Here is a 27,673-nt window from a genome sequence, read left to right on the forward strand (position 1 = left end):
GAAGTAAGTCGCGAGTCTGAATTGGGTGTCCAACTAGTGCAGACGTGTTTTCCGTCGCTCCGCGCATAGTTTTGATAGTTTTGGGCAGCTTTAAAAAATATATTTCCGTTCCGCATCATTATTTGGGCCTAATTTTGTATAATAATGAATAATTTGCGAAAAAGTAGTTTTTTGTGTGTGCAACAGATTTTTCATGCCTTCGGATATAATCATCTGTCGATCTATCGCTCGTAAAATTACGTGCCATCGATGCGTGATGATTTTCGATTGCATTCTGTGTGAATAGGAAAATAGGCGATCATGAGAAATGGAAATCTAGATGCTATATAAAAAAGAGATCATCAATGTAGCAAGATTTAGTATTTTTCCACGTTTTTTGAGAAGAAATTGTTGCAGAGGTGTAAGCGATGACGTGTTTGTAGGTATAGGTAGGTAGGGGTTATTAGGGGAAGAGAACCAGCAGTGTGAGAATGAGTGAATATATCATTTCGTTCTAATGAAAATACCTGCCCATGATACTAAAAGATGCACTTTTTGGTTTCGTGCGTGTGCGTGAAAAATTGACGGCGATGATGACGCCTACTAATTTAAACAAAACGAAGAGCACACTCACATTAATGGAATGGAATAATTCATTTTTAACTGTGGGCTCAAGTATTGACTGGGTTGCCCATGTCGGGTATTCAAATTTGTAGAAATTGAAAAGTTCGCAATCAAAATACGCCATCACATCCCATCCACTAACAACTATCCCTTCTTTGAAGATCGCTAGGGAACCACGCTATAGAGACGACCGTTCTGGCCTTCGGGCGGCGAATGTCATACTAACATTCCTTCCCAATATTTTGAGTTTAAAATAATAACTGTTAAGTTTTTCAAACATTCTAGAGCTGGTATTTGTAATTCAAACATTTTATGTAGTTTTTTTCATAATTTTAATATACGTCTGAAGAAAATCCATCAGATGTTTTATATGAAAATAATATTTTTGACCGACGCTGCTAACCAGTTTCTGTTTAAATAATTAAATCAAACCTCATGTCCCGTATTTCAAATTACACGAGATATATCGGTTTGGTATGGAACGGCTGTATATAAATAATAATTAGTTAGTAAAAATATTTGTAACTAAATGGCAAAAAATTGTTGGCTACTGTAAATCTATGTAACCGATCCTATAATATAAACGAATTAATAAAAAAAATCAACTAGTAAAATGTCACAAATGAAACGTAGAGGAAACGCGGTTCAAATGAACAGGGGTGGTAAACTCAACCGGTACTCAAATTTCGACAATTTAACTAAAAACCAATTGATACTTCTTGATTATCCTATTATTAGAACATATAAAACTATTTAAGACACCCTGTTATGCATGAAGCTGTCATATGTTGAAAATAATAAATAAAACAGAAATTTCGCTCACGGTAAACATCGGATGTAATTTTACGCGCACCTGATGTCTTCGACAAATCAGTAGTTTGAACGACTGTCCACATTTTTTAAAGTCTGTCTCAATTACAGTATCAGACAAAATATTAAGACCACTGCTCAATCAAAAAAAAAGTGACAAAACTTTGAGAAAAAATAATCCAACCCAGTGCTTTAATCCAATTATAACAATTTATTTGCATTGTTCGAAGAAATTTATAACATCTGTAGTTGAAACAATAGTTAATAATTTAAAAAAACAGAGACATAGTCGATAACTCTGTGGAACTTCAGATCATCAATGATTGATGATTGGTGAAAGTCTATAGCATTTGTCACTAATAAACAGTATGAGTGAAAATGAGAACAGTGGAAAATTTCAAATAGATTGATTAAAGTATCGTAAATCATGCAAATAAGACTGTACACGAAGAGACGAAAAAGAACAAGAACTGGAATATGAGTAAAGAGATTATTTGAAATCTTCATACCAAAATAATTTTTTTTTATCCCATTTATTGATTTAGGGCTCATTAGCAATCTAGCTGTAACAGAGCCGAATTTTAATCGTGTACATGTCACATAGTTATCATATCTATATTTAGCACATTACACAGTTGCCATTCGCCAGTATTCCTTCTATACCATTACACATGGTACATTCACACAGTAGCCATTTAGGCGTAAGAGTATTCTTTCTGTTCTTCCATTATCCAGTTGGACCACCGGACAGCGGAGACAGTTGATTGATCATTGTTGAGTTATTTATAGAACAGCAGCCCGATGTGTCTTGCAGAGCAGAGCAGTTGTATGGATGAATCGATCTTATTTCGACCGTGGATCGATCTCCATCGCTGATGATTGTTGCGTGGACGTAGCTATTCTGTAACAACACAAAGATGGTCAATGAGGTACCAAAATAATAAACAATGGAAAAAAATGGGTGAGTTATTTCTATGATATAACCGCAAGGTTGACGTGGCACTACCTTAGCTTAGCAATCATTTGTTTATATTGACTAAATTTTTGATTGAATGAAACAATTTCCGAATTCAATTGAATTCAATGTATTTGCTTTGTGGATAAAGATTGAATAAATGCCATGTCAGGTCAATTCATGCATTGTGATAAATTATGTTCTTCGTTACAAGTAAATTTAATGACAGTCCTTTTACGTTTGGTATGATGCCTAGGACAAAATATGTGAACGGAAGAATTATCACACGATTATTTTATTTTACATTTTACTCTGAAGTTTGCATCCCTCAAGTGTACGTATTTCTCGAACCGCGAATTGGCTTGATTTGATGAACTTCAGGCACTCAGTTTCGATTTTGACATGTACGTCGAACGCATATTGTTTAATCAATAGGCGTAACCGCAGCAAATGGTTATCAACATTTTGCCTAATCATCAAATGGTATGCGTAGAAATTCAGTGAGCAGAAGATATGGAGGCATATCCTTCATGCAATCTTGAATAACCGAGCCAGAGTGTTGTGTTCGTACCCACTTTTGTAATTCGTGTAAGGAAAACACTTTTCGGAGTGCGAAAAAAATATGCGGGTGCAGAAGTACCCCCGGCTTGCATGAATCAACAACTTCAATTTCTACTTTTTATACTATAGAGGCTTTAAACTTTTTCCCAGGTTCCTAAGTTTAGAAGACCGTGTTAAGGATATATATTTTAGTCTGCACAAAGGCAGGCGAGTACAAAAGTATCATTTTGCATTTATTTGCAAAACCGATTCCCCAATTCCCCTTGGTTTTGAAGTCTGTGTTGGAAACACATTTCAGTCGGAACAAAAATAACTGAATGATTTGAATTAGCAATGCCAATTTCCCCACGGTCCATGGATTTGGAGTCTGTGTTAGGAAACACATTTCAATCAGAACAAAAATGCCCCCGACTCGCATGAATTTGCAGTGCCAATTTCCCCACGCTCCGTGGGTTAGAAGTCTGTGTTAGGGAAACACATTTCGGTGAGAACAAAAGTCCCCATAGACGAATTTCATTCCAACTCGACCGGCTGTTGGCAGCACCATCTCAGATAGCAGTGAAAGGTTGTGGGTGTAAAGACATGGGTCATTTAAGCAACTTTGCATACTTGAAATATTCGAGAAAGAATTAGACTACTTTTTGGAAAAAGACAATTTTTTTTTCTCAGTTTTTTTTACAAAAAATCATAACTTAAAAACTATGATACCTACAAAATTCTTGTCAAAGGATGAAATGTAGGAAATTGTTTAAATTTTCACAGAAATACCAAACAATTTTCGGAAAAAAGTTTCGTTGAAAAAAAAGTTTTTTTAAAAATTAAAATTTATTTTTCTCAAAAACGTATTTTTTTCAAATTCCCAAAAAAAAATATATATATATAAGTAGCTCTTACAATTTCCAACAAGTCGTCCACACATCGGAAGATGGGCACTTTTACAGGGAAAAAGTTTTTCTAACAACAACTTTTTCATGTTTTTTTTTTGAAAAAAATACAACTAATCCTAATTTTATGTAAAGTCAAGATATAGATATATAGTGTATTCGACAAATGTTCAGATATTAGTAAAATATGAACTTTTGTCAATGACATCAGCTTTCTATCTTTTATAGTTTTTGGAATATAAGTCATTTTTACATGAAGACTCCTGAAAAAAAATTATATTTTGCTCGTAACATTTTTGTATGTAAATTCTATATATATATATATATATATATATATATATATATATATATATATATATATATATATATGGGAAATTAAAAAAAACGTTTTTGAGAAAAAATAATTTTCTTGGAATTTTTTTTTGTGAAAGTTTGAACAATTTCCTATATTTCATCCTTTGACAAGAATTGTGTAGGTATCATAGTTTTTAAGTTATAAAATTTTGTAAAAAATTAAGAACATTTTTTTGACTTTTTTCAAAAAATAGTCTAATTTTTTTTCGAATATTTCAAGTATTCAAAGTTGCTTAAATGACCCATGTCTTTACACCCACAACGTTTCACTACTATCTGAGATGGTGCTGTCAATTCCTAAGACGAGTTGGCATGAAATTCGTCCATACTTTCACGTATTTGCAATGCCGATTTCCCCAAGGCTGTTTGATGAAGATGGCTTTGTTGGGGAAACCTTAAATCGGGCCAATCAAAACGAGGCAGTTGGGGCGTTTAGATAACGCTTAACATTTCACAGTTATTCAATTTTTTAACTAATGAAAATAACATTTTATGAACTGCGGTAGATGCGTAGAAATATTTCCTATCAATTGATGCAAACATCTTTCCGATCCAGTAAGAAATGTACGAGCTATGAGCATTCGGAATCTTTCATTTTTTCCTGCATGTTATGTGTTTAGGTTTTCATTTTACCCCCCATATACTCCGGTTAGACGTAGTCCGCCGTCAAAAATTATGAGTGTTTGAAATGCGTGTCGATGATTAAAATTGTTTACTAATTTGAAGATGTCTTTTTGAGGTAGTCTGTATGACACGTAACAAAAAAAACACTGATAAAAGGTACAAAAAAAGATTCTCATCTAAAATCGGATGAAATTAATTATAAATTAATGGAAAACCTATTATATTTGTTCAAACCGTTATGCTGGTTCGAGTCGGGGAAAACCCACTAAACCGCTTTCCGCTTATGGGAGACTATGAACCTTGCGTAGTATCAATGGTTTCCCATTATTGAAGAACAGTTTAGACAAGCTTGTTGGATAGAAAAGATAGGAGATAAGTATTCCAATTAACTCAAATCGCTTCCGTAGGTCGATTTCCTTGGCTGAAAAAGTTACAAAATTGTTATAGATTATGATTAAACTGCTTTTCCGTACATGCTATTTCTATGCCGAAAAGTATTCTTATAAGTTGACGATTCATCAGTAAAACTGTTGTAAATCTTCCAGCGGAATATGCCGACTTGGGAGTTTGATGCGTGTAGAGGAAAACGCGACTAAACCATTGCCGGTTGTGTTTTCGCGTGGGTGAAAAGCTCGCCTCGTTTCATTCCGCCCTCGGGCTAACCACACAATCTTGAGTAAAATCAATTTTTCAAAGAGTGTCCTGTGATGTTCATGCTTCAAACTTATCCTCTCTGGGGTTGAAAACAGTGGCATTTGAGTGGCATTTGATTGCCGGCGTCCATAGATAAAATATAACCCACTGTTAGTATGTGAAATAATACAGACGTTTTCATTCGCTCTATTTTCAGGCCCCTGGGCTATGGATCCAATATTTTTCTCTCCGCCAAATGGAGTACCGTCGGAAAGTAAGCTGGCAACATATATGGTGAGTCTGAGTAAGACCCTTTCTCCGCCCTTAATTTTTCTCTAGTTTTCACAATCCTTAAAACCTCTGAATGTTCTATTTACGAAACTAATTACACTAGGTTAGCATTCGAATAAATCTGTACATTTTCAACCACTAATAGACACTTATTCCGACTTCTCCCTCTCTAGAGTCGTCAAAACGTTTCCACTCCAACGTATGGGTTGTCTGCGGGCCTCAGCAAGCTAAATTTAGACTCTCCGATAACACTTAAGAAAACACAGGTTCATACACAGCATCATATTCGTGTCATGGTTTAGTAATTAAAATTTCGTGCGCTTCCAGGTGACCCCGCAGTCGCCAGAATTCATTCCAATCAATCGCCTGAACACATCGTCATCGCCAAACTTTTACTCCTCCTACGCGATAGTCGGAACGAACGGCACTAACGGAAGTGGAGTGTCCAGCAATGGTACGACGGTGGTCGTCACGGGGAACGGCACCGGACCCGTCGGACAGTCTCAACCCGCACAGCTTTCATCGGTGGCGACGACGATAATTCCTACCGGCGGGGGAGGAGGCGGAGGTAGCTCCGGGAATAAGTCGCAGGCCAGCAGCTATGGGAGCAGCATCCTCGGCAGCTCACTAAGTAACAGTTCGACCTACGCTGTGACACCTATCAAGGGTGAGTTCGCGATTAAATGTCGGGATATGAAATTATATAGATTACACTCTTTTGGTGTTTTATGTCACCATCTTGAATGATATTCAATTCTATCTTTTCTTCCTTTCTGCAGGTCGAAGTTTACTCCGAAACGAATCACCACAGAGCACCAACACATCTCCTCGGATTACGCCACAACCATCACCACCGCCAATCGCCACCAACATTCATCAGGTATTGTGCTAATATTTTATTTCCAGAGAATCCTTTCAACTAATCGGCATTGTACCATTATGTGTTGAAATATTTATCTGCTTATGACTTGTGCTTTAGATTGGTAAATAGGACGTGAGCATTATTCACCATTCAAGTTTGTCTAAGTTCTAAATAAAATGACACAAGTAATATTACGTTGAGAGGAAGTTTCGAATTCCTCAAACTTAGTCGACTTATCCATGTAGACCTTAGATTATACGTAGTATTAAAGGAAACAGACTAGAGGTGTGATGTCACATGATCCAAGTGGCAAATTTATTGGTGAAATGGATTGTTCACCGAATCATTCTGGTTGTAAAGATAAACTGATTTCTCTCACTTGTATTTGTTACTCTGTTGTTGCTGAGTAGGACACCAATAATTGTACTCAGCCGAATAATTTGATAAAGTTTTTTTTGTTATGTGATGTTGAGCAAGTAATATATGATATTGAATTTCCACTAGAAAAAGTATCTCTAAAATGCATCACCCAGTAAGGTCACCTAAGCGCAATCACCTTTGGAAAATGAATTGAATGCGACTTAATACGGAGTTAGCGAGGAAAAAAGAAAACAACTAAATTTCACTAAAAGGAAAATGTATTACGTTCCTTGGCGACTGATTTATCAAGTTGCATTGAATCGTTCAGGTGACAAAAAAATGATTCATTTTTGACAAAATGTTTAATATTCCTGGTAACTGACTTCTCTCGTACGGAAACTCAGTCAAAATTATATTCGCTTCCTACGTGTTAATCTAAAATTCGTGCCCCATTCTCCGTGCCGGGCGATGGAGCATAAATCATTCGACCATACACTCCAAAATTAACAAATTGTTTATAACTTTTTATTCATTGCAAACATACTCTATACAACAATTCAAAATCATACACGTACAAACGTAAAAGCGAACTTATTTTCTCAAAACCATTTTGACGTGGGACTACGTCTAACCGGAATATATGGAGGGTAAAATGAAAACCTAAACACAGAATATGCAGGAAAAAATGAAAGGTTTCGAATGCTTATAACTCGAACGTTTCTTACTAGATCGGAAAGATGTTTGCATCAATTGAGAGGGAATATTTCTACGCATCTATCGCAACTAATAAAATGTTATTTTTCATTAGATAAACAATTGAATAACTGTAAAATATTAGGCGTTATCTAAACGCCCTTACTGCCTAGTTTTGATTGGCCCGATTTACGGTTTCCCTAACACAGCCATCAAAACCAAGCAGCCTTGGGGAAATCGGCATTGTAAATACATGAAAGTAGGGGGACTTTTGTTCTCACCGAAAAATGTTCCCTAACACAGACTTCAAAACAGCGATGAAGAAATCGGCATTGCAAACACATGAAAGTAGAGGGAGCTTTTGTTCCCACCGAAATGTGTTTCCTAACAGAGATTTCTAAACCAAGGTGCCTGGAGGAAATCGGCATTTCAAATTCATGCAAGTCGGGGCTATTTTTGTTTCGACTGAAATGTGTTTCCCTAACACAGGCTTCTAATACATGGAGCTTGGGGAAATTGGCTTTGCAGATACATGTAATTCGGGGGTATTTCTGTTCCGATTGAAATGTGTTTCCCTAACACAGACTTCAAATCCATGGAGCTTGGGGAAATTGGCTTTGCAGATACATGTAAGTCGGGGGTATTTCTGTTCCGATTGAAATGTGTTTCTCTAACACAGATTTCAAATCCATGCGTGGGGAAATCTGCATTGCGAATTCATTCAACTCGGGGGTATTTTTGTTCCAATTGAAATATGTTTCCCTAACACAAACTTCAAATCCATGGAGCTTGGGGAAATTGGCATTGCAAATACATGTAAGTCGGTGGCATTTTTGTTCCGATTGAATGGTGTTTTCCTAACACAGACTTCAAATCCATGGAGCTTGGGGAAATTGCAGTGCTTTCACCATTCATTCAAATTTGAATGAACGAACCGTAAAACAGTTCAGTTGCTCTAAAGCTCTCACACTAACGTACCGAGCAACTGCTGTTCGCGCTGAAGATACCACACGAGAAATAAAAGTGAGAACGATTGTGTCCATCCATATGTGCTGAAGAATTTGTACTCATATACTGGATTGATATGTAATATTACTCCTTCCACCAAGAAATTTACGGTAGACAACACTGTACATATTTGCTGTATTTCGCTGTACGAGGAATGTATTCACGTGAATAAAGCAAGCAGTAAACTTACCTCAAAACTTTCTGAAATCGAATCTATTGCAATATCGTGTAATAGGAACGATATAATGTATTTTCTAACAAACTTGTCTATGTCTTTCTGTAACTTCGATTATGTTTTTAATAAAAACGCGCATCGATAATGACAAGTTTTATTAACAAATCGTTTAAAAGTTAAATGTTTAGATTTGTACTCTTGGAATTATTGCTTGAAATAACAATCAATTGCTTTGAAACTACTATGCGAAGCAGTATGAAGTTGTTGTTCTGGACATCGCGTATAGCAGTTTCTCTATAGTTTTCAACAGCGTTTCATACTTTCTTACAGTTTCGAAATTTGCTAATATACATTACGAACTTTTTACGAACTTTGAACTGTATATAATCGAATTCTGTTTTTTATCGAGTCAAAAACATTGTTTTATTCGTTTTTTATGCATATATTTTCGTTTTTTTTCGTTTCATTTCCATAAAGTCACACCTTTCTCATACGAAAAAAATAAATTTATTCAGAATCTCTCAGGAGATGATAGACGATGACATCGGGCTGCTGTTCTATAAATAACTCAACAATGATCAATCAACTGTCTCCGCTGTCCGGTGATCCAACTGGATAATGGAAGAACAGAAAGAATACTCTTACGCCTAATCGGCTACTGTGTGAATGTACCATATGTAATGGTATAGAAGGAATACTGGCGAACGGCAACTGTGTAATGTGCTAATTATAGATATGATAACCATGTGACATGTACACGATTAAAATTCGGCTCTGTTACAGCTAAAATGCTAATGAGCCTTAAATAAATAAATGGGATAAAAAAAAAAGATAGACGATCATATTTGATGAGAAAAATCCTTCTACGCATATGTTTGAATTTTGAAATTTGAACTTTTTGTTGCTTCAGACTCTGATGCCTCTAACTGGATCTACATTAAAAAGTACGCTAAAGAATAATGTACTGGAACATCTAAATTAGTGTATTTAAATAACATTTTGGAAGTGAAAAACTTGAAAGTTGGTAATTTTCAATATGTCATTATTAGTTTTATCCCAGAAATTCATATTAAACATTATTGTTTCTATCGATTGGATTAAAGTTCTCTAGTTCTCTACAATTTGTTCTTCGACACCCAACTTCTGTCTTTCTTAATTTTGCTGCAATATAAAAATTCCTGGTAAAAATTCAACTAAATCTTCAAAAGTCACGATTTTCACCCCACTGTACTTATAATAGGCACTTATATTTCACCTTAACGTTAAAAGGTAACTTTTTTTTTCGAAATAAGTCATATTCGAAATATAAAAAAAATATTTCTCTTTCAAACTGTATACAGTTTCGAGTCCAAAATTGTATATCGAATAACTTTTTTGGGTCAGGTTTGTCAAGTTGTGCCTTTCATCAAACTCTACCATGCCTAATAGAAGTATAAGGAATGGCTTTGTTCTGATACTGTATATAAGTTTATGTCAATACATGCAACACCAAAGCGCTTATCTTCGCGTACTAAAGTTTTTTACTTTATAAAAAGCGCCAGTTTCCGGTTTGCAGTTGAAAAGGAAAATGTAATCCGTGTTACATTCCTAAATGAAACAACATAGCCCTACTATTGAAGTTCAAAAATTATGATGATTTTCTGAAAAACCTATTTTGGTGGAGATAATTCGAGCCTAAAAAATTGTTAGGTAGATTAACTTGTTATAAATAGAATATTTGAACTACCATAATAGTTCAAGTTTCATATTATTACCTGAAAGATACGTAACGTTCAAATAAAACGTTATGACATTAAAAGTTTAATAAACTTCACGTTTAAGCCTAGTAGTTTGCTGTGAATAAAATAAATGCGAAACTAGAAAAATGCTTCAATCCAATTCTCCTCCCGTGCACCATATGTGCAGCCAAGGCTCGGCCACAGCCCGCTAAGAGAGCACAAGCGCCTGTATTTAGTTTACAGCTGTGAGTGGATGACGTCCACAAGTATGTATCATAGCGAATAGAAGAAAGAATGAGCTTAGAATGCTCGAGCTCCTCTTTTAAAATTCAAGCTTCGAATGTTGATGGTTCACCGATGTCGATGGCAGTGAATCAAGGCAATTCGCCTGGCACCGTAGTATTGAATGGTTCAAAGGGAGCAACGTACATGAATGAGAAAACGAATGAAGGGCATAGGCTCATATTCAGTTCATTCAAAATCCAAGCACTGAGAAATTGGCTTTGCAGATACATGTAAGTCGGGGGTATTTCTGTTCCGATTGAAATGTGTTTCTTTAACACAGACTTCAAATCCATGCGTGGGGAAATCTGCATTGCGAATTCATACAACTCGGGGGTATTTTTGTTCCGATTGAAATGTGTTTTCCTAACACAGACTTCAAAACCAAAACTGTTTCTGGGGAAATCGGCTCTGCAAATAAATCACAGAAACAAAAAACAGCGAGTACTTTTGTCCTCGCTTGCCTTTGTGCAGACTGGAATATGTCTGTCTTAACACGATCTTCTAAACTTAGGAACCTGGGAAAATCGAGCAGACACTAGAAGCGAGTGAACTTTCCAGTTTCTAGCAAATTCGCGGTTCGAGAAATATGTACACTGTAAAATTTAGAAAGAAATGTAAAATAAAATAATCGTTTGATAACTCTTCAGTACATATATTTTGTCCTTGGCATCATACCAAACGTGAAAGGTCTGTCATTAAATTTACTAGTAACGAAGAACACAAACTATCATAATGCATGAATTGACCTTACAAGGCATTATACAATCTTGAGTACACAAAGCAATTATATTGAATTCAATTGAATTTGGAAACTGTTTCATTCAATCAAAAATTTAATCAATACAAACGAATGATTGCTAAGCTAAGGTAGTCCCACGTCAACCTTGCGGTTTTTTGACTGAGGACTACGTCTTTCATTTCTGTACCGGGGTGTAAGTTCAATGTTCGAAAACGAGAGAGTGACACTGAAGTGCAAGGTTTTGAACGTTAATACCTCTTTACTGGCTGAAAGGGTGGTATAACAATCCCTTCATTCGAAAGGTATGTCAAAGAGTTATATGATTGTCGCTTATTGTTCCAAAAAATCGATTCAATGGTTCAAAAATTGCTTTGAAAACAGGCTGTTGAAATCATAACAATCTAGCTAATTGATGATGATTGTGGTGATCAGAATGTGTTCCCGAACACGGACGCAAATCAAGGCACCTGGAGAAACCGTCATCGCAAATACATGCAGGCTGTGATCTCTTTTATTCGCTGGCATTAATGTTAGGGAAACCATCATAGCTGACACATGCAAGGTGTGGGTACTTTTACTCGCTTTCTTTGCGCGTTCCGAATGAAAAATCGAGATAAATATTTTTGTTGGCACCCAAAACCAGGGCACGGCATAGTCATAGTCAACTGAGGATAGTCAGCTGACTAACCGACTGACTATATCCGTAGCCAGTTAGTAATGGCCTTTGGCTTCTTCACCCAGTTTCTCCGCCAAAACGACTGAACAGTCAGTCGGGCGTTTAGTCGCTATCTCCCTCTACCGACTCGACTATATCATTTCATTCTTCCCAGTCAAATTGTCCTCATTGCATTTTGAAGTGACTTCCCCCAAAACGAATTCGTTCCTCTCTCTTTCCCATGTATCTTTATGCATGCATCGATGTTTGAGTTCACCGTGGTTTGACAAACGCTACAGGTGAGCTAGATGTTTTTGTATCGTACACGAAAATTACTCACACGTATAAAATAGCGTGCTGTGTGTGAGCTATTTTGCACGCCTAATACTAACTAATACTAACGCGAGGACCTTTATAGCATACTTGATAAATGTCTAAGTTAGTTGGTTTTAGTTCACGATGGGTAGAAAACAAACCGTCCATTGATGGGGGTAACTACTTTTTTGCATCAGGAGTCAAGTTTTCGTTCCTCTTTATATGGACGTACAATAAGATTGCATACGGGGGTACAAAATTAGTGTCAGGGGGAAATGGAAATGTGGATTGAAGTCAGTTAAATGAAGAGGCAGATTTGTATTCATTAGTCGAGTCAGTTAAAATAACCACTGACTGGACTAGTTCACCAGTCATCCACGCTAGTCAACGCTAGTCATATCATTTTCTGGTCAAGTCATTTTTTTGTTGGCGGTGACTGCCGAAGCAGCTCTAGTCGAAGCGGAGCTACTGGGAGTAGAGTCGGTCTTCATTTTTCACCGTCGAAGATTTCGAGCCCTGCCCAAAACCATACTTTTTGTTTGGTACTCCGAAAAAAAACTAAGTCCCACAATACCGATTTTTGAAAAAAAATTTTTTTTTCGAAATGACACTAGATCTCGACGTTTCATGCAATTTTAAGACATTTGGCATCAAATTTTCGAAAACCAATGTTATCAATGTTATAAATAATTGTATAATGAAAACCTCGATATTATTTAGGGCATACCCTTCCATATAACAACATTTTCTAGGAATCAAAACAACATTGATGTTCAGTAAATTTAGGTTTTAAAATGAAGTGTTCGGAATCTGTTCAGAATAGGAGTCAAAACGGCGTCAACGTTTCCGATGTCTCTGTCGATAGTTTCAGTGGTTGTTGCAAAAAAAAGTTTGAAAGAAAAAACAAAACAAATGAAATGTGTGGAAGAGGTTTCCCGGTTTGTTTTGCTATTCTATGTAAATTCCCACTCAGAAGGTGGGAATGAATCCAATTTGCCGACCACGATTGAAGACAACGCGGAACTACCAGCGGCAGTAGAGGTGCGAGTAAAGGTAATGTTGATGAAAATCAAGCTCCGAGAAAAAAAATAAAAATCATAGTGCAATTCCAAATGAAATCGTCCAAAAAATGCAGATTTTAAAAACATGTATTTTTGATTCGAATGAAAGTTTGTATTCCGTTTGGGTTGAAGGAAATATGAGTTTTCCACAGCAATTGGGAATTTTTTGACTCAAGCGTAACTTTTGGAAAGGGCGTATCGGTTTTAGTAGGAGAAATCATTGATAATTTATATCTAAAAAACTATGAGTCGTACCGAAACAGAGTCTTAGAAAGAGTTATAGCGTATTGATGTCTAAACAAAAATATACACTGAGAAAAAAAATTAGTACTCTTTTTTTTATTTACAAAGAAAAACTTTAATGTGCAAAATCCAAAATACATATTTTTTTAAAATTTTTCCATATATAATAGAACTCATGTAGAAAATTTAAAAAATGGTACAGGTATATAATATGTACAGGTATATAAAGTCAGATACCTTTAAGGTACCTCTATAATGTATATAAAGTTACTCATATTCAAACATCGTTCATCAGTCGAACAATCTTCCTTATAGAGTGAATAACAGTATACCACAATGGACTACAAATTTTTTTTTTCGTGTTGTAGACCGTTTCCGAGAAACGGTAAGAAATGTTCATCTGAAAAACGTTTCTTAACCGTGTCAATGATTGAGAAACTTAAGTCAATGGGATGCAATATCCTTTTAGATACATCTTTAAAAAATTGCGGATCAAGCCGTTTATCTGTATACTCTTCCAAACCAAAGCAGTGTAATACTGAGGAGCAGATCAGTACAGCAGTAGGAAATACTTTAGAAGAAGTCCATCAATAGTTTCAGTCGTTTTAGCATCTTCGCAAGATTCCTAAAACAGCAATATACCAGAGTATTCCCGAGCGTACAACATCGAGCTATTCAACAAGGGAATCGCCGGTATTAACGTTTCACCAATAATCACCAAAAAAAATGGACAGGCTAGTTTCCCCGAAGAAAAATTCAAAGAAATTTCTAAAGGTATTAAAAGAAATCTATTTTCCTTTTCACATGAAGAAGACGAAGAGTCGAACTTTAAACAAAAGGCAAAAGAGTTTGATGAGATTATCAATCAGCTCTTTGACCACACAGAGACAACAAAATCAGAAAAAGTTAGAATAAATATATGGCAATTCAAGCCAAAAAACTGGCAAATGAAAAAGGTGTATTGTCGACACCACATAGCAAATATGAACCAAGTTTAAGTGAAGATGTTAAAAATCATGTTTCGGAATTTTATAATGACGACGATATCAGTCGATCATTACCTGGGAAAAAGGCTATGTTTCTGTAGCCAAAGATGGGAAGCGTCAACACATCCAAAAAAGGTTATTAATAACATCATTAGGGGAAACTTCCAACAGATTTAAGGAACTTAATCCAAATTGCAAAATTGGATTTAGCTCTTTTGCATTAATGCGTCCGAAGCATTGCAAATTGCTGAGTAGTTCAGGAAATCATAACGTTTGTGTTTGTACATTCCATGAAAATGTAAATCTTATGCTTCATAGTCTCAAAAAATATTCCTTTAACATTGAATGCAAAGAATATATGGAAAAAATACTATGTAACATATCAAATAGATCAAAATACTGTTACCTTCGTGAATGTAAAAAATTCCCAACAATGGACGAGTTTGGAAACTGGTTTCTAGATGAGCTTCAGGAACGCAATTTAATTGAAATCACTTATGCACAATGGATTTTTACTGATCGATGCGACATAGAAACTCTTGTAAAACCGGTGGAAGAATTTGTATCGTATTTTTGCGAAAAAATAGAAAAATTACTTACTCATGATTACATTAAAATACAACAGTCCACATTTCTTATCAATATAAAAGCTAATTTGCAAGAAAATGAGGTTGTTGTGATTTGCGATTTTTCCGAAAATTATTCACTTGTGCTGTGTGTGTGTTCAGATGAAGTTCAAAATCATCACTGGAACAATGATCAAGCAACATTCCATCCATTCGTTGTTTATTATAGAGATGAACAAGGTTCTCTGGCAAATTTATGCTTTGTAGTTATATCTGAAGTTTTAAGTCATGACACAATAGCTGTGCAAGTATTTATTTCTAAATTGGTAACATTTTTTAAACAACAAATGCAGGTAAAAATAATAAAATTCATGTCGGATGGTGCTGCATCCCAGTATAAAAATAGGAAAATTTTTGCGAGTTTATGTCAGTTTAAATCGAAATACGACATTGACGCTGAATGGCATTTTTTTGCATCATCACACGTAAAGGACCTTGTGATGCAATGGGTGGCACATTAAAACGGATGGCAAGAACATCCGATTACGAGTGCTAAAACGTTATTTTACTGGACTAGCAAGCGAAAAGAAGACTATCTTACAAAATTGTCATTTTCATATATGTCACAAGAAGAATATGATCAGGGTGTGGAAGAGTTGAGTAGCATGTATGATAACACCAAACAAATTCCAGGTACCCAAAAGTATCATTCTTTTGTACCTGTATACGAGAATGAAGTAGCAGCAAAGTTGTACTCTAACGACAATGCAGCAAGTTATCATAATGTGTATAGAAATATAAGAAAATAATGAAAAAATTAAATTATATACAACACAATTGTTAGTTGATAAAAATAAATGCTAAAAATTCTAGTATTATTTTAGTATCTCTTAAACTCCGATAAATATAGGAATTATTTGACCAAATTGTAGAGAATTATATTGTTTCCTTTTATAAATGTTGTGTTCTGTTGACGCAACATGTATAACATGTTAAAAGTTTGTGTTAAGATAAAAAAAAACATTTTTTAATACCGCTACGTTTTATATTAACCCACATGTGTTCAAATGATTTTCAACGTAACTCCTAAACATATATTTTTACAATGATGTATTTGGAAAAGTTGTTGGAAATTATAAGCAAATTCATAAAATTTCATGAACATGACGGTATAACACGACCAATATGTTGGGAATAAAAGGGAATATCTACTATAAAAAAGACAATCAATTAGAATGTTTCAAAATATCTCGAGAATGGCTGCATTTAGAAGGAGATTTATAATGAGTTTTTTTGTTTTAAATCACATCAGGAATCATAATTTGTGGCTAAACATGATTGTTAACATACAAAAATTCGAAGTTTCGAAAATACATAAAAAAAATCGATGTTCCACAAAGTTCGTCAAAAATAGTTTTACCATCTTGGACTCATTTTTTAAATTTTCTAGATGACTTCTATTTTATATGAGAAAATAAACAAAATGTATTTTGGATATTGCAAATTAAAGTTTTTTTTGTAAATAAAAAACGAGTACTAATCTTTTTTCTCAGTGTACATTTTTTTCATGTTTAGACATTAATACTCTATAACTCTTTCTAAGACACTATTTCGGTATGTGGAGGCGATCTGGCGTAGCGGTAACATCCATACCTCTCACGCTAAAGGTCACGAGTTCAATTCTCACTCCCGACATTCTTCCGAGATGGAAGGTAAAAGTGACGAACCAGCCAAATGTGTTCACTATAATACAGAAATAAAAAATAAAAAAAACTATTTCGGTACGACTCATAGTTTTTGAGATATAAATTATCAAAGATTTCTCCTACTAAAACCGATACGCCCTTTTCAAAAGTTACGCTTGAGTCAAAAAAATCCCAATTGCTGTGGAAAACTCATATTTCCTTCAACCCAAACGGAATACAAACTTTCATTCGAATCAAAAATACTCATGTTTTGTCATTTGTCGATTTCATTTGGAATTGCTCCATATCGGAAACCTATTTTGGAAAAATGCATATACACGTGACAGTAGAAATCAAATCAATTCTTGATTTTGGAGATTGTCGGAAATGGAAATGGAACATTTACAAACATTTTACATTTTACAAACCAATGAGCGTAGTCTTGTCAAACGACGATGTACTCGGGATGTACGCTATGCTTCACTCTTACTAATCAAACCATATTGAGCAAGAATAGGAGTTTGCTGCGAAGTCTTTATGCGAAATATGTTTGAACTGGAGCCGTATCTCACAAGCGAATTCGGGGAGAAACATCGAGCAACTGTGACGATCAATGAATCAGTTTTCTCTGTAGATCTCCAAAAAGTAACTTAAAAACGAGTTCATTATACCAATTGATCCCCATGATATCACCATGATTCCAAGTATGAAATCCTCGAGGGAGGAATTTTTTTTTTGCTAAAGAATCAGGACATTCAAAGAAAATGTTGCTCCATTGAGTGGTGCTGAGAATGCTCCTATTCTTGCACACATTACCAGTTTTCAAGTTTTGGTCTGTGGATTTAATGGTCTTGCTAGTCTTGCTCACCAACTCAGGCTATATACACTTCAACGATTTGAAATATCAAGAGCCTGGTCATTAGGGAGCCAATGAATGTATGGCAAAAAATCGACCCTAAAATTTCTAAAAGTTACTCTATACAAAATGTTTACCACATCGAAAAAACACCCTGTGCCGAATTTCAGCTCAATCAGACTTATGGGAGAGTGGCGCAAAGCGGTCAAAGTTTGAGTTTTTTGAAAATCGAGGTTTACGAAAAATTTTTTTGATGTCAAATGTCTTGAAATCGCATGTAACGTCGAGATCTAATGTCATCTCTAAATTTTTTTTCGTCAAAAATCGGCATTCTGAGACTTTGTTTTTTTTTCGGAGTACCAAACGAAAAGTATGGTTTTGTGTGTCAATAAAAATAGTTATTTCGATTTTTCATTCGGAACTTGCTACGAAATGTTGATTTGCACGATATTATACCCTATGCAAAATATTACCTCATTCGGACCTCATTTACTGGTGTCACAAACGTTTACCCTTTCGTTACAAGCGTCGTCTATAGACGACATCCGCGCGACGTCCTGTGTGTACGAGCGTCGTCTTTAGACGACATGAAATTCACTGCTCTCCGATCACACCAGCGCGATGTGGATACTTTTCGACGCAGTGCTTCGTACAGGCGTAGCACTTCGGCGGAGCACACTGCCGTAATGAAAGGGTTAAATTTGTTTTTTTTTGAAAACCGAAAAATCGCCCGAAAGCGGATATAAAAAAAATAATGCCAGATGTCTTAAAATTGCATGACACGTTGAGATTTACAGTTATCTCAAAAAAAAAATTGTCCAAAAACAGGAAGTGGGTTATATCTATGGTATAACCGCAAGTGTGACGTAGGACTATCGTTGATTTAGAGATCATTTGTTTGAAGTTGAATCTAAATCCATTCTGAATGAATGAATGAATGCATATTTGGGGGACTTCGAAAACGAGAGCGTTACGTTGGAGGCACAAGGTTTTATGCATCCAATATAGGATACGAAAAACCTTGTTCTGAACAATAGTCTTCAAAAGCTTTCCTGCTAACTGCACTTGATTGAAAAATCACAAAACCAAAGGTATTATATGGATAGTTTATGGATAGAAAACATTAAAATAAACTCTTTCGCTTGAATGTAATTTTCAATTCCAAGGGGAACTGGCAGATTATTTTCCAGCAACGATTAGATATTTCCACATTTTCCTCGATACTAGAAGCCCACCAGTAGTTAATACTAACTCGATAACCACCAGTTAATAGCACTTGATTGAAAAATATTTGGTCACAGTGTTACATGGATAGAAAACATTGAAATAAACTCTTTCACATGAATGTATTTATAAATTCCCAGAGGAACTGGCAGATTATTTTCCAGTAATGATTAGATCTTTCCGGAACATTCTCGATGCTGAATGGCACCCAAACGGAAAGAATTCCGCGCGTGTATGTGTCGATCCTTCGCCGTCCACCTCGTCCAGCACGTTAGGCAACGATGTTGTCTTGTCGATGTCCTCACGAAAAATGAATGCGTCTCACCACCAGAATATCGTTTAAGTATGTTTTGTGTGTGATTGAATCGAGAGAAGGTGTGGTTTACGATGGCAATTTGGAAGGCAAACTAGAGGGGAATGAACTCTCTGAGCTCGAAACTTTCGGCGACTGAGTAGTAATCGATTGCGTGCTCATACAATATTGGATACGGAAATATCCTACTGATGGGGAAGAATAATCTTCAGAAGCTTTCCTGCTAATTACACTTGGTTGAAAAATTACAAAATCAAATGTATTTGGTCGCTGTGTTATATGGTTAAAAAACATTAAAATAAACTCTTTCACATGAATGTATTTTTAAATTCCCAGAGGAACTGGCAGATTATATTCCAGAAATGATTAGATCTTTCCGGAACTTTCTCGATGCTGAATGGCATCCAAACGGAAAGAACTCCGCGCGTGTATGTGTGTGTGTAGCGATGCCTTCCCGGGGAATCGTTTGTGGCATCACTCTCCTCCTGATGGATTCCCTTCTGGCCTAAGGTGCACAAACAGGCTCTTGGTGACACCGTTCATCCGCGCTTTCATGATAAACACGAAGAGCTTCACCACAACATGCTCCAATCGGTGTTTAATTAGAACTGGGTGGATTTCCGAGCGGCGCTCGCTTATATACCGATTGGTGATTTCAATAGCCTGTTTTGAGAACAATTTTAAGGCTATTGAAACAAGTTTTTGGACCAAAAAGTAACAAGCATAAAACGCGTATACATTTTATCTTTAGAATGAAGTGTTTATCATACCATTTCGTTCAGTTGTTTAGGAGCTATTAACGCTCAAAATCTCGGTCTCCGGCGTAACGCTTTCGGTTTCGAAACTTTGATTTTACACCCCGGTATAGAAATGAAAGACGTAGTCCTACGTCAAAATCAATTTTTCAGGCAGAAAAACGACCAAGTGCCAAAAAACATTTTTTTGGAGGTAACTGTAAATCTCGCTGATTAACACAATTTTAAGACATTTAGCATCAAACTTTTCTTTGAAAACCTCGATTTTCGGTTCTTTTTCGTTTTTCAAAAAAATCAAATTTTAACATTGATGTTCAGTACATTTAGTGTTTCAAATGAAGTGTCCGGAATTTGAGGCAAAAATAAAGTGTTCAGGTTTTGAGTCAAAACGGTACTGCTACATACAAAGCACCAGTCTACTTACGCCAGAGTCAATCATAAATATTCCTACATGAAAACGAGAAACTCGGCATTTTATATCGCTTCGAACAAATGTAGGTGAACGGTGGATAAAACGGACAGACAGTGAAAATGTTGGATGTCATAATTTTTTATGAGCACCCTATTACACGCTTTTCTATGGAATTTGTATCACTCTATAACATTGATGACCTGGTAAAAGTAGAAATAACAAACACAAACAGAGAATCTTGAGTCATTCTGCTTGCAATTCTTCGCTTTAGGAAATGTTGAAATTATGCTGTTTTAGTAGTCGTATTATAATAAATTTATACGCCTTTTGTTTTGAATAAGAACATCGGAATAAACTTTTTCGTAGCTTTTCGAAAGGCAATTTTTTATTAGAAAGATAGATCTTATTCTCAAATTCGCTGGTTGGGATGAGATTTTATAAAAATCGCAAATTACATCTCCGGCGCAATTTATGTTAACCATTAAGGACCGCACGTTTTGGGGCAAACTTGAACGACTCATTTGTTTGGATTCCACGAATGAGATCGTTTCCTTCGATATGGATGAGACGAATGCGAGCCATCGGTAGGCCTTGTTAGATTCTTGGAAAACCAAGGATTTAACCTTCAAATGTAGAAAACACAGGTTATTTCGTGACCCATCCGTAACAGACGGAACGCGAAACACGAGAAATATCTTGAGCGGGTCGCAATGTGTTAAATTGCATAAAAAACCCCTTCACATTTGTATTTCTTACACAAGCAGTGCAAACACTGCACTGAGCACGCATGTTTGAACGTGCATTACGAGGCAAAAGATTTAAGGGCATATCGGCAGAACAACAACTGATGGTTTGTCGCATCAAAAGCACTTTTCATTGCATTCATTACATACTATTTTTCCCGCTCGGTTATGATGATACACGATGCTTAGCTACGTTTTGCAAAGGTCTCTTGAATGGTACTAACGTTACAAGAGGAACTCTTCAGTTATGACCATCAGAAGCAAATATGGGCCGTCGCGGACAAAGTTCTTCTTCTTCTTAGCAATGCGATGCTGTTTTTGGTTGAAATTGAGTAATTTTTATTACTAATTTCATCTAATTACTTTAAATCAACCTATCAGATACGGCTCTTAATAGTCCAGCATAAAATGGTACATTGAACTTTTAAACACGTGTCATGCGAATCAATACACTATCCACATTACTCTTTCTCCAACAGGAAAATGTCGGTGGCACGACATACTTCTATCCGACCGCAGCAAACCATCAATTAACACCGAATAGTACAGTTAACTCGACTGATAACTCATTTGTCCATGTGACAAGTTCACAAATTAATATAAGTTATTCGCATCCAGGTGAGTGTTATCACATTTCTCGATAGTTTCACCCCTTTCCCAACTCCACTGTTCGCTCAACCAACAGGACACGTTTACCCGGGACCTGCGTCGCACGTTGTCAACATGCAGCCGAAGACACAACTATCGATGACATATTTCCTGCAGGACGAACTGAGAAATGAAATTTTAACTAGGAACGAAATAATCAATAGTATCGAAACCGAGTGTCAAGGTAGGGTATTAGTAATCTTCCGGCTTGATGCGTTTCTAATTTATCATTTCCAATCAACAGATTTACCTCTAGATGTGGAGAAATACCATTCGTTATGTCTGTTAGAGTCTTTGCCTGCCCATCCCAAGCTACCACTACCGTCGTCCACCTACAGAGCAACACACAATCTAACTGGCGTGAAATACTGCCTTAGACGCCTTCATGGTAAAGCCCCGAAAATAAAAACCCAGAATTCGTTGCGCGTTTAGCTCAAAATATGTGCTTGGCAAATGTTTCAGGTTTCCGTATCCAGTCGACCAAATGCATGCAAGTTGTCGACATGTGGAAGAAGCTGCAGCACACAAACATAGTACAACTTCGAGAAGTATTTACCACGAAACAGTTCGGTGATAATTGTAAGTAGTACGCAAAGTAACAGCGTTCATTTGATGGTCTGGGATGTCTTCTTTTGTTTTGTTCAAATTATATAGTCTTAAACATTGTTCCTTTCCCAAATTTGTAGTTATTGGGTAAGTATGTTATGTTCCGTATTATGAGAAGCGTTGCAGAAAATTATCCAAGTTGGAATGCAATGACAAAATGGTTTTTTTCATGAATAATGTCAGATTTCTTAGTCCTTGTCTATTGGTACAAACAAAGTTTGTCCAAAGTATCCCAATGGAACGATAAGAACAATTATTAGATCACAACACATTGAATTCCCCTTGCGTTGATTCCTCACTTCAACTGAGATGTAAAGGTCCCAGCTCATTCTTTTCTACAATTTTTTGGAGAGCCCTATTGCGTTTTTGATATTGTCAACTGTCCCTGTCATAGGTTTTTCCAAGCGTGGAACTACTAAGAGATATGGGGAACCAAAAGGCGTTTCACAAAAAAAAAAACCTAATGACAATTTTCTCTTTCCATAAAACCTGCATTACAATACGGGCACAAAAAAGACATTCAGAGAAAAGTTTGTTCAAACGGGAGGCTAGTGTTTTCCGATAATTAGTGATGATTGAGCAATCGTGAGCTATATTCACACTCCTTCAATCCTGACCAGCCAGTGAACTTTGCTATGTATAGACGCTCATCTATTTATCTATCTATCCATATATATGGGAAAAATTATTTCTGTCTGTCTGTCTGTCTGATTCTTATGGACTCGGAAACTAATGAACCGATCGACATGAAAATTGGTATGCAGGGGTTTTTGGGATCGGGGAAGGTTCTTATCATAGTTTAAGACCCCTACCCCCTCTCTAAGGGGGAGCTGCCATACAAATGAAACACAATTTTTTTCATTTCTTCACAAATTACTCGAGAAATTATCAAGCAAATGAAACCAAATTAGGCATATGGAGGTTTTAGGGTGGAATAAATGATTCTATGGTGGTAAGACATTCCACTCCCCTCTCTAAGGGTAGGCTGTCATACAAATGAAACACAAATTTCTGCATGACTCGAGAATTAATCAAGCAAATGAAACCAGATTGGGTATGTGGAGGTTTTAGGGTGCAATAAATGTTTTTATGGTGGTTAGACACTCCTCCCTCTCTCTAAGAGGGGGCTGCCATACAAATAAAACACAAATTTCTACATTACTCGAGAATTAATCAAGCAAATGCAACCAAATTAGACATCGGGAGGTTTTAGGGTGGAATAAATGATTCTATGGTGGTAAGACACTTCACTCCCCTCTCTAAGGGGGGGCTGCCATACAAAAGAAACGCAAATTTCTGCATTACTCGAGAATGAATCAAGCAAATGAAACCAAATTTGGCATGTGAAGATTTTAGGGGGCACGAAACGTTTCTATGGTGAATAGACTCTCCTTCCTTCCTCGAGTTCTGCTCTTATCAACACACACGGCGGCCCTTTTTTTTGGTATAGATAGAAGAAGATATAGGAGTGCGTTTTATCACATTCCAGTTTCGAACAAAGATCAATTTCGCAAATGGACTAACAGCACTGCCATACAAATGAAAAACAAATTTCTGCATTACTCGAGAATTAATCAAGCAAATGAAATGAAATTTGGCATGTGAAGGTTTTAGGGTGCAATAATGATTCTATGGTGGTTAGACATTCCACCCCCCTCTCTAAGGAGGGGGCTGCCACACAAATGAAACACAAGTTTCTGCATTACTCGAAAATTAGACAAGCAAATGAAACCAAATTAGTCATATGGAGGTTTTAGGGTGCAATAAATGTTTCTATGGTGGTTAGACACTCCTCGCCCTCTCTAAGGGAAGGCTACCATACAAATGAAACACTAATTTCTGCATAATTCGAAAAATAATCAAGCAAATGAAACCAAATTTGGCATGGAAAGGTTTTAGGGGACACGAAACGTTTCTATGGTGAATAGACACTCCTTCCCTCTCTTTGAGGAGCGGGTGCGTCATAGAAATGAAACCCAAATTTCCGCATAACTCGAGAACTAATCAAGCAAATGGAGCCAAATTTAAGATGTGAGGGTTTTTGGGTACGAGAAATGTTTGTATGATGGTATGATACCCCTTCCTCCTCTAGAAAGGAGAGGGGGTCCCATAAAAATACATACAGCGCAGAATCGATTGTATACAGTTTTTGATTTCTCTTCACTGTATATAATCGAATCCTGTATATAATCGAGTCAAAAAAAATGTTTTTTATTTGTTTTTTTTTGCATGTATTTTTTGTTTTTTGAAAATAAAAGAGGAATTTGATTATTGATACATCCCCTTAAAGTCAGAAGACAACTTTCTCACATGAAAAAAATAAATTTATCCAGATTATCTCAGGAAGTTATAGTCGATCGTATTTGGTGAAAAAAATCCTTCTACGCATATGTTCGAATTTCAATAATGACAGAGATATATAACTTTTTTTTTTTTGTTTCGGACTCTGTTGCCTCAACCTGACTCTACATTAAAAATACGCTACGGAAGACGATTCTGATGCTTTCATTTGAAAGATGAGAAAATTTAGTACAGGACATAGTAGTGGAACAACTAAATTAGTGGATTTCAATAACATTTTGGAAAAGTTAATAATTTTTAATGTGTTATTATTAATTTTATCCTAAAAACTTATATTAAACTAGATTGTTTCTATTAATTAAATTGAAGGTCTTTAACCGCTCTACAATTTGTTCTTTGACGTCCAACTTCTATCTTTCTTAATTTGGCTGCAATATCGATATAAACAATTCCTGGTGAAAATTCAAGCAAAATGTTCAACAATTACGATTTTTACCCCACTGTACATGTAATAGCCACTTGAACTTCGCCTTAACGGTTAAAGGTTACATTTCTTCTTGAAATAAGCCATATTTGAAATTTAAAAAATATATGTTTTTCCAAACTATATAATCGAGTCCAAAATTGTATATCAGTGTTTGCCAAATGATCCACTCATTGAAAAAATCGCTTTCGTTCGTTCAAACATGATCTTTCAGGAAACATTTCCCCCAGCGGTATTCTTTTGTTGTTATGTGTTGTAAATCACGACACAAAAGAGAACGAGACAACTCTGCATCGGCTCGCACTTTATTGCACACCAGCATGCAAGCAAAGCTATCATATACGCTTTTGGTCAGAAAGCTTATTTTCTTCTTTGCCTCTAACATATGCATATCGACCTCTCCATGCATCATGAAACAGCAGGATCGTACGGACCACGCAAAGCGAAAGATTCATATTCAGCTAATGTAGCAGATCCTGATTTTTAAGTCTCAGAGAGTGCAAACTATATTATTATTTAGCTCGATAGAGGCTAAGGGAGGGTAGTCAGATTATATTTTCCATTTTTAACGCCGCTATCCTTTGAAATATGTATATTCATATAGACCGCATAGTTTTACTAGCAACACCGCTCCAGTGAGAAGCAAAAACTCTCGCGTTTTATCTCTTTTCCCATTCGCTGCTCTCCGCAAATGGTGACTGAATGATGACGTAATTTTTCTTGTATCATTTTTTGCTTTGCACTTTTCTGTGCAGTGGGTTTCGCTATAGTAAAATGGGACGATATATGTGCGATTCACATAGCACGTTACGGAGAAGAACATCTACGTTCCGTCAACGTCTCCACCAATTCACACATGCAGTCAATGCTTCCACCCGCACCGTCACGTCAAATGCCAAACGAATGATTTCTTTAATTTTATTCATGGTGTCGCCACCTACAACAATTTGAAATTGCAATGCCCTCTTTCAAATCAGCATGCCTAGAATCAGTTCTAAATTTAGAAAAATTCAATAAGAATCATTGAATTTAATTATTTAAATGCTTAAACCCCGTAGTCCGACCCTTATGCAACAATAATAATAAATAGAATAATTCTTTCAACTAGTCGCGAATGATTTTCACTCCGAAATTTGGAGCTAAGAGTTATGTTGGCATAAAAAGTACAGTGAGTTACTTATAAAGCGATATGCTGAGGCACCATTCAGTGTCGCATTGAAGTCGGTTTTGACCAGTAATTGGACATTTGCGACTGCTGGCGACTTTCAATGTGGGGCCATAATTTGGGCCCCGAACTCAATGTTTACAAAAATGTCCAACTAGAGGTAAAAATGTCTAATTAAACGTGTTGCATCACAGATCTGTTCAATTAGCTTAATGTCGATGTAGATGTAAATTACTGTACAACCAAATCAAAACAAAAGCCGAGACACAAAGCCCAGACAAAAACCAAACGAGCCGTCCGTCTCCGTCAATTATTCTTTTCTACAAACCCTGCCGGTCGTTTTCGTTGAACGTATGCTGACGGGTCGTTACGTTGCTGGTGTATGTGAATGTTTTCATGAGAATTGCATGGTAGAATCATTGACGTATCGTGACGTGACGGGACGTGAACGTGACGTGTATGTTGTATGTGAATCGCACTATATGCGGTTCAAACTTGTATGCAATCTTCGAAAATGGTATGCGATGTTTGATACAGATCGGATATGCAATCAACAGTCTTCGTTCCTCTCTTAGTTTAATCACTAAATGTTACACAAGTGATTACTGACATTCATACAAGTATCTGAATGATCCTCTCATATTTGGTTATATGTTCGTGAGAGTTTACTTGCATGACACATTGTGTATCATTCGATTTTGATCGAAATCCAAACACTGTTGTATATAATCGAATCACATATAATCGAGTCTGTATATAATCGGGTCCGACCTGTATTTCAATTAAACATGTTCCAACCAAACATGACAATTGAAAATTTTCGGAAAACTCTGAAGGAAAATGGAAAAATTCGAAAAATTCAATTCGCATGGGTTCTACAATTACACATTGACAAGCGTTGTTAGTCCATTTGATGTTTGCGGTAACGAAATTGATCTTCGTTCGAAAGTGGAAATGGATTTTAATGTGATAAAACGCACTCCTATATCGTGTTCTATCTATATAAATAAAAATGGATCCACGAATGTGTTGATAAGAGCAAAACACGAAAAAGGAATTTTCCGATTCAGGACTGTCTCATTCCATCATATTTCTGTATC

The 27,673-nt window shown here is 36.1% G+C and overlaps 1 protein-coding gene across 6 annotated transcripts in view; it reads left to right on the forward strand.

The window, feature by feature from the left end:
* The window catches only part of LOC129771687 (PAN2-PAN3 deadenylation complex subunit PAN3), a 98,365-nt gene that overhangs the window by 62,606 nt on the left and 8,086 nt on the right, over positions 1–27,673 (forward strand). For 4 of the 6 annotated variants that reach the window (XM_055775602.1, XM_055775604.1, XM_055775601.1 and 1 more), the window contains 8 exons: positions 5,642–5,718; positions 5,889–5,981; positions 6,043–6,382; positions 6,495–6,595; positions 21,849–21,987; positions 22,055–22,201; positions 22,262–22,405; positions 22,480–22,596. In XM_055775602.1, coding sequence (XP_055631577.1) covers positions 5,653–5,718; positions 5,889–5,981; positions 6,043–6,382; positions 6,495–6,595; positions 21,849–21,987; positions 22,055–22,201; positions 22,262–22,405; positions 22,480–22,596 — 1,147 coding nt within the window. In that variant the 5' untranslated portion in view covers positions 5,642–5,652. The remainder of the gene's footprint in view (positions 1–5,641; positions 5,719–5,888; positions 5,982–6,042; positions 6,383–6,494; positions 6,596–21,848; positions 21,988–22,054; positions 22,202–22,261; positions 22,406–22,479; positions 22,597–27,673) is intronic. The other 2 variants (XM_055775606.1, XM_055775605.1) reach the window with 1 other exon arrangement.

Source organism: Toxorhynchites rutilus, chromosome 2 (assembly GCF_029784135.1).
Source record: "Toxorhynchites rutilus septentrionalis strain SRP chromosome 2, ASM2978413v1, whole genome shotgun sequence".
In the NCBI taxonomy this organism is placed as follows: Eukaryota; Metazoa; Arthropoda; class Insecta; order Diptera; family Culicidae; genus Toxorhynchites; species Toxorhynchites rutilus.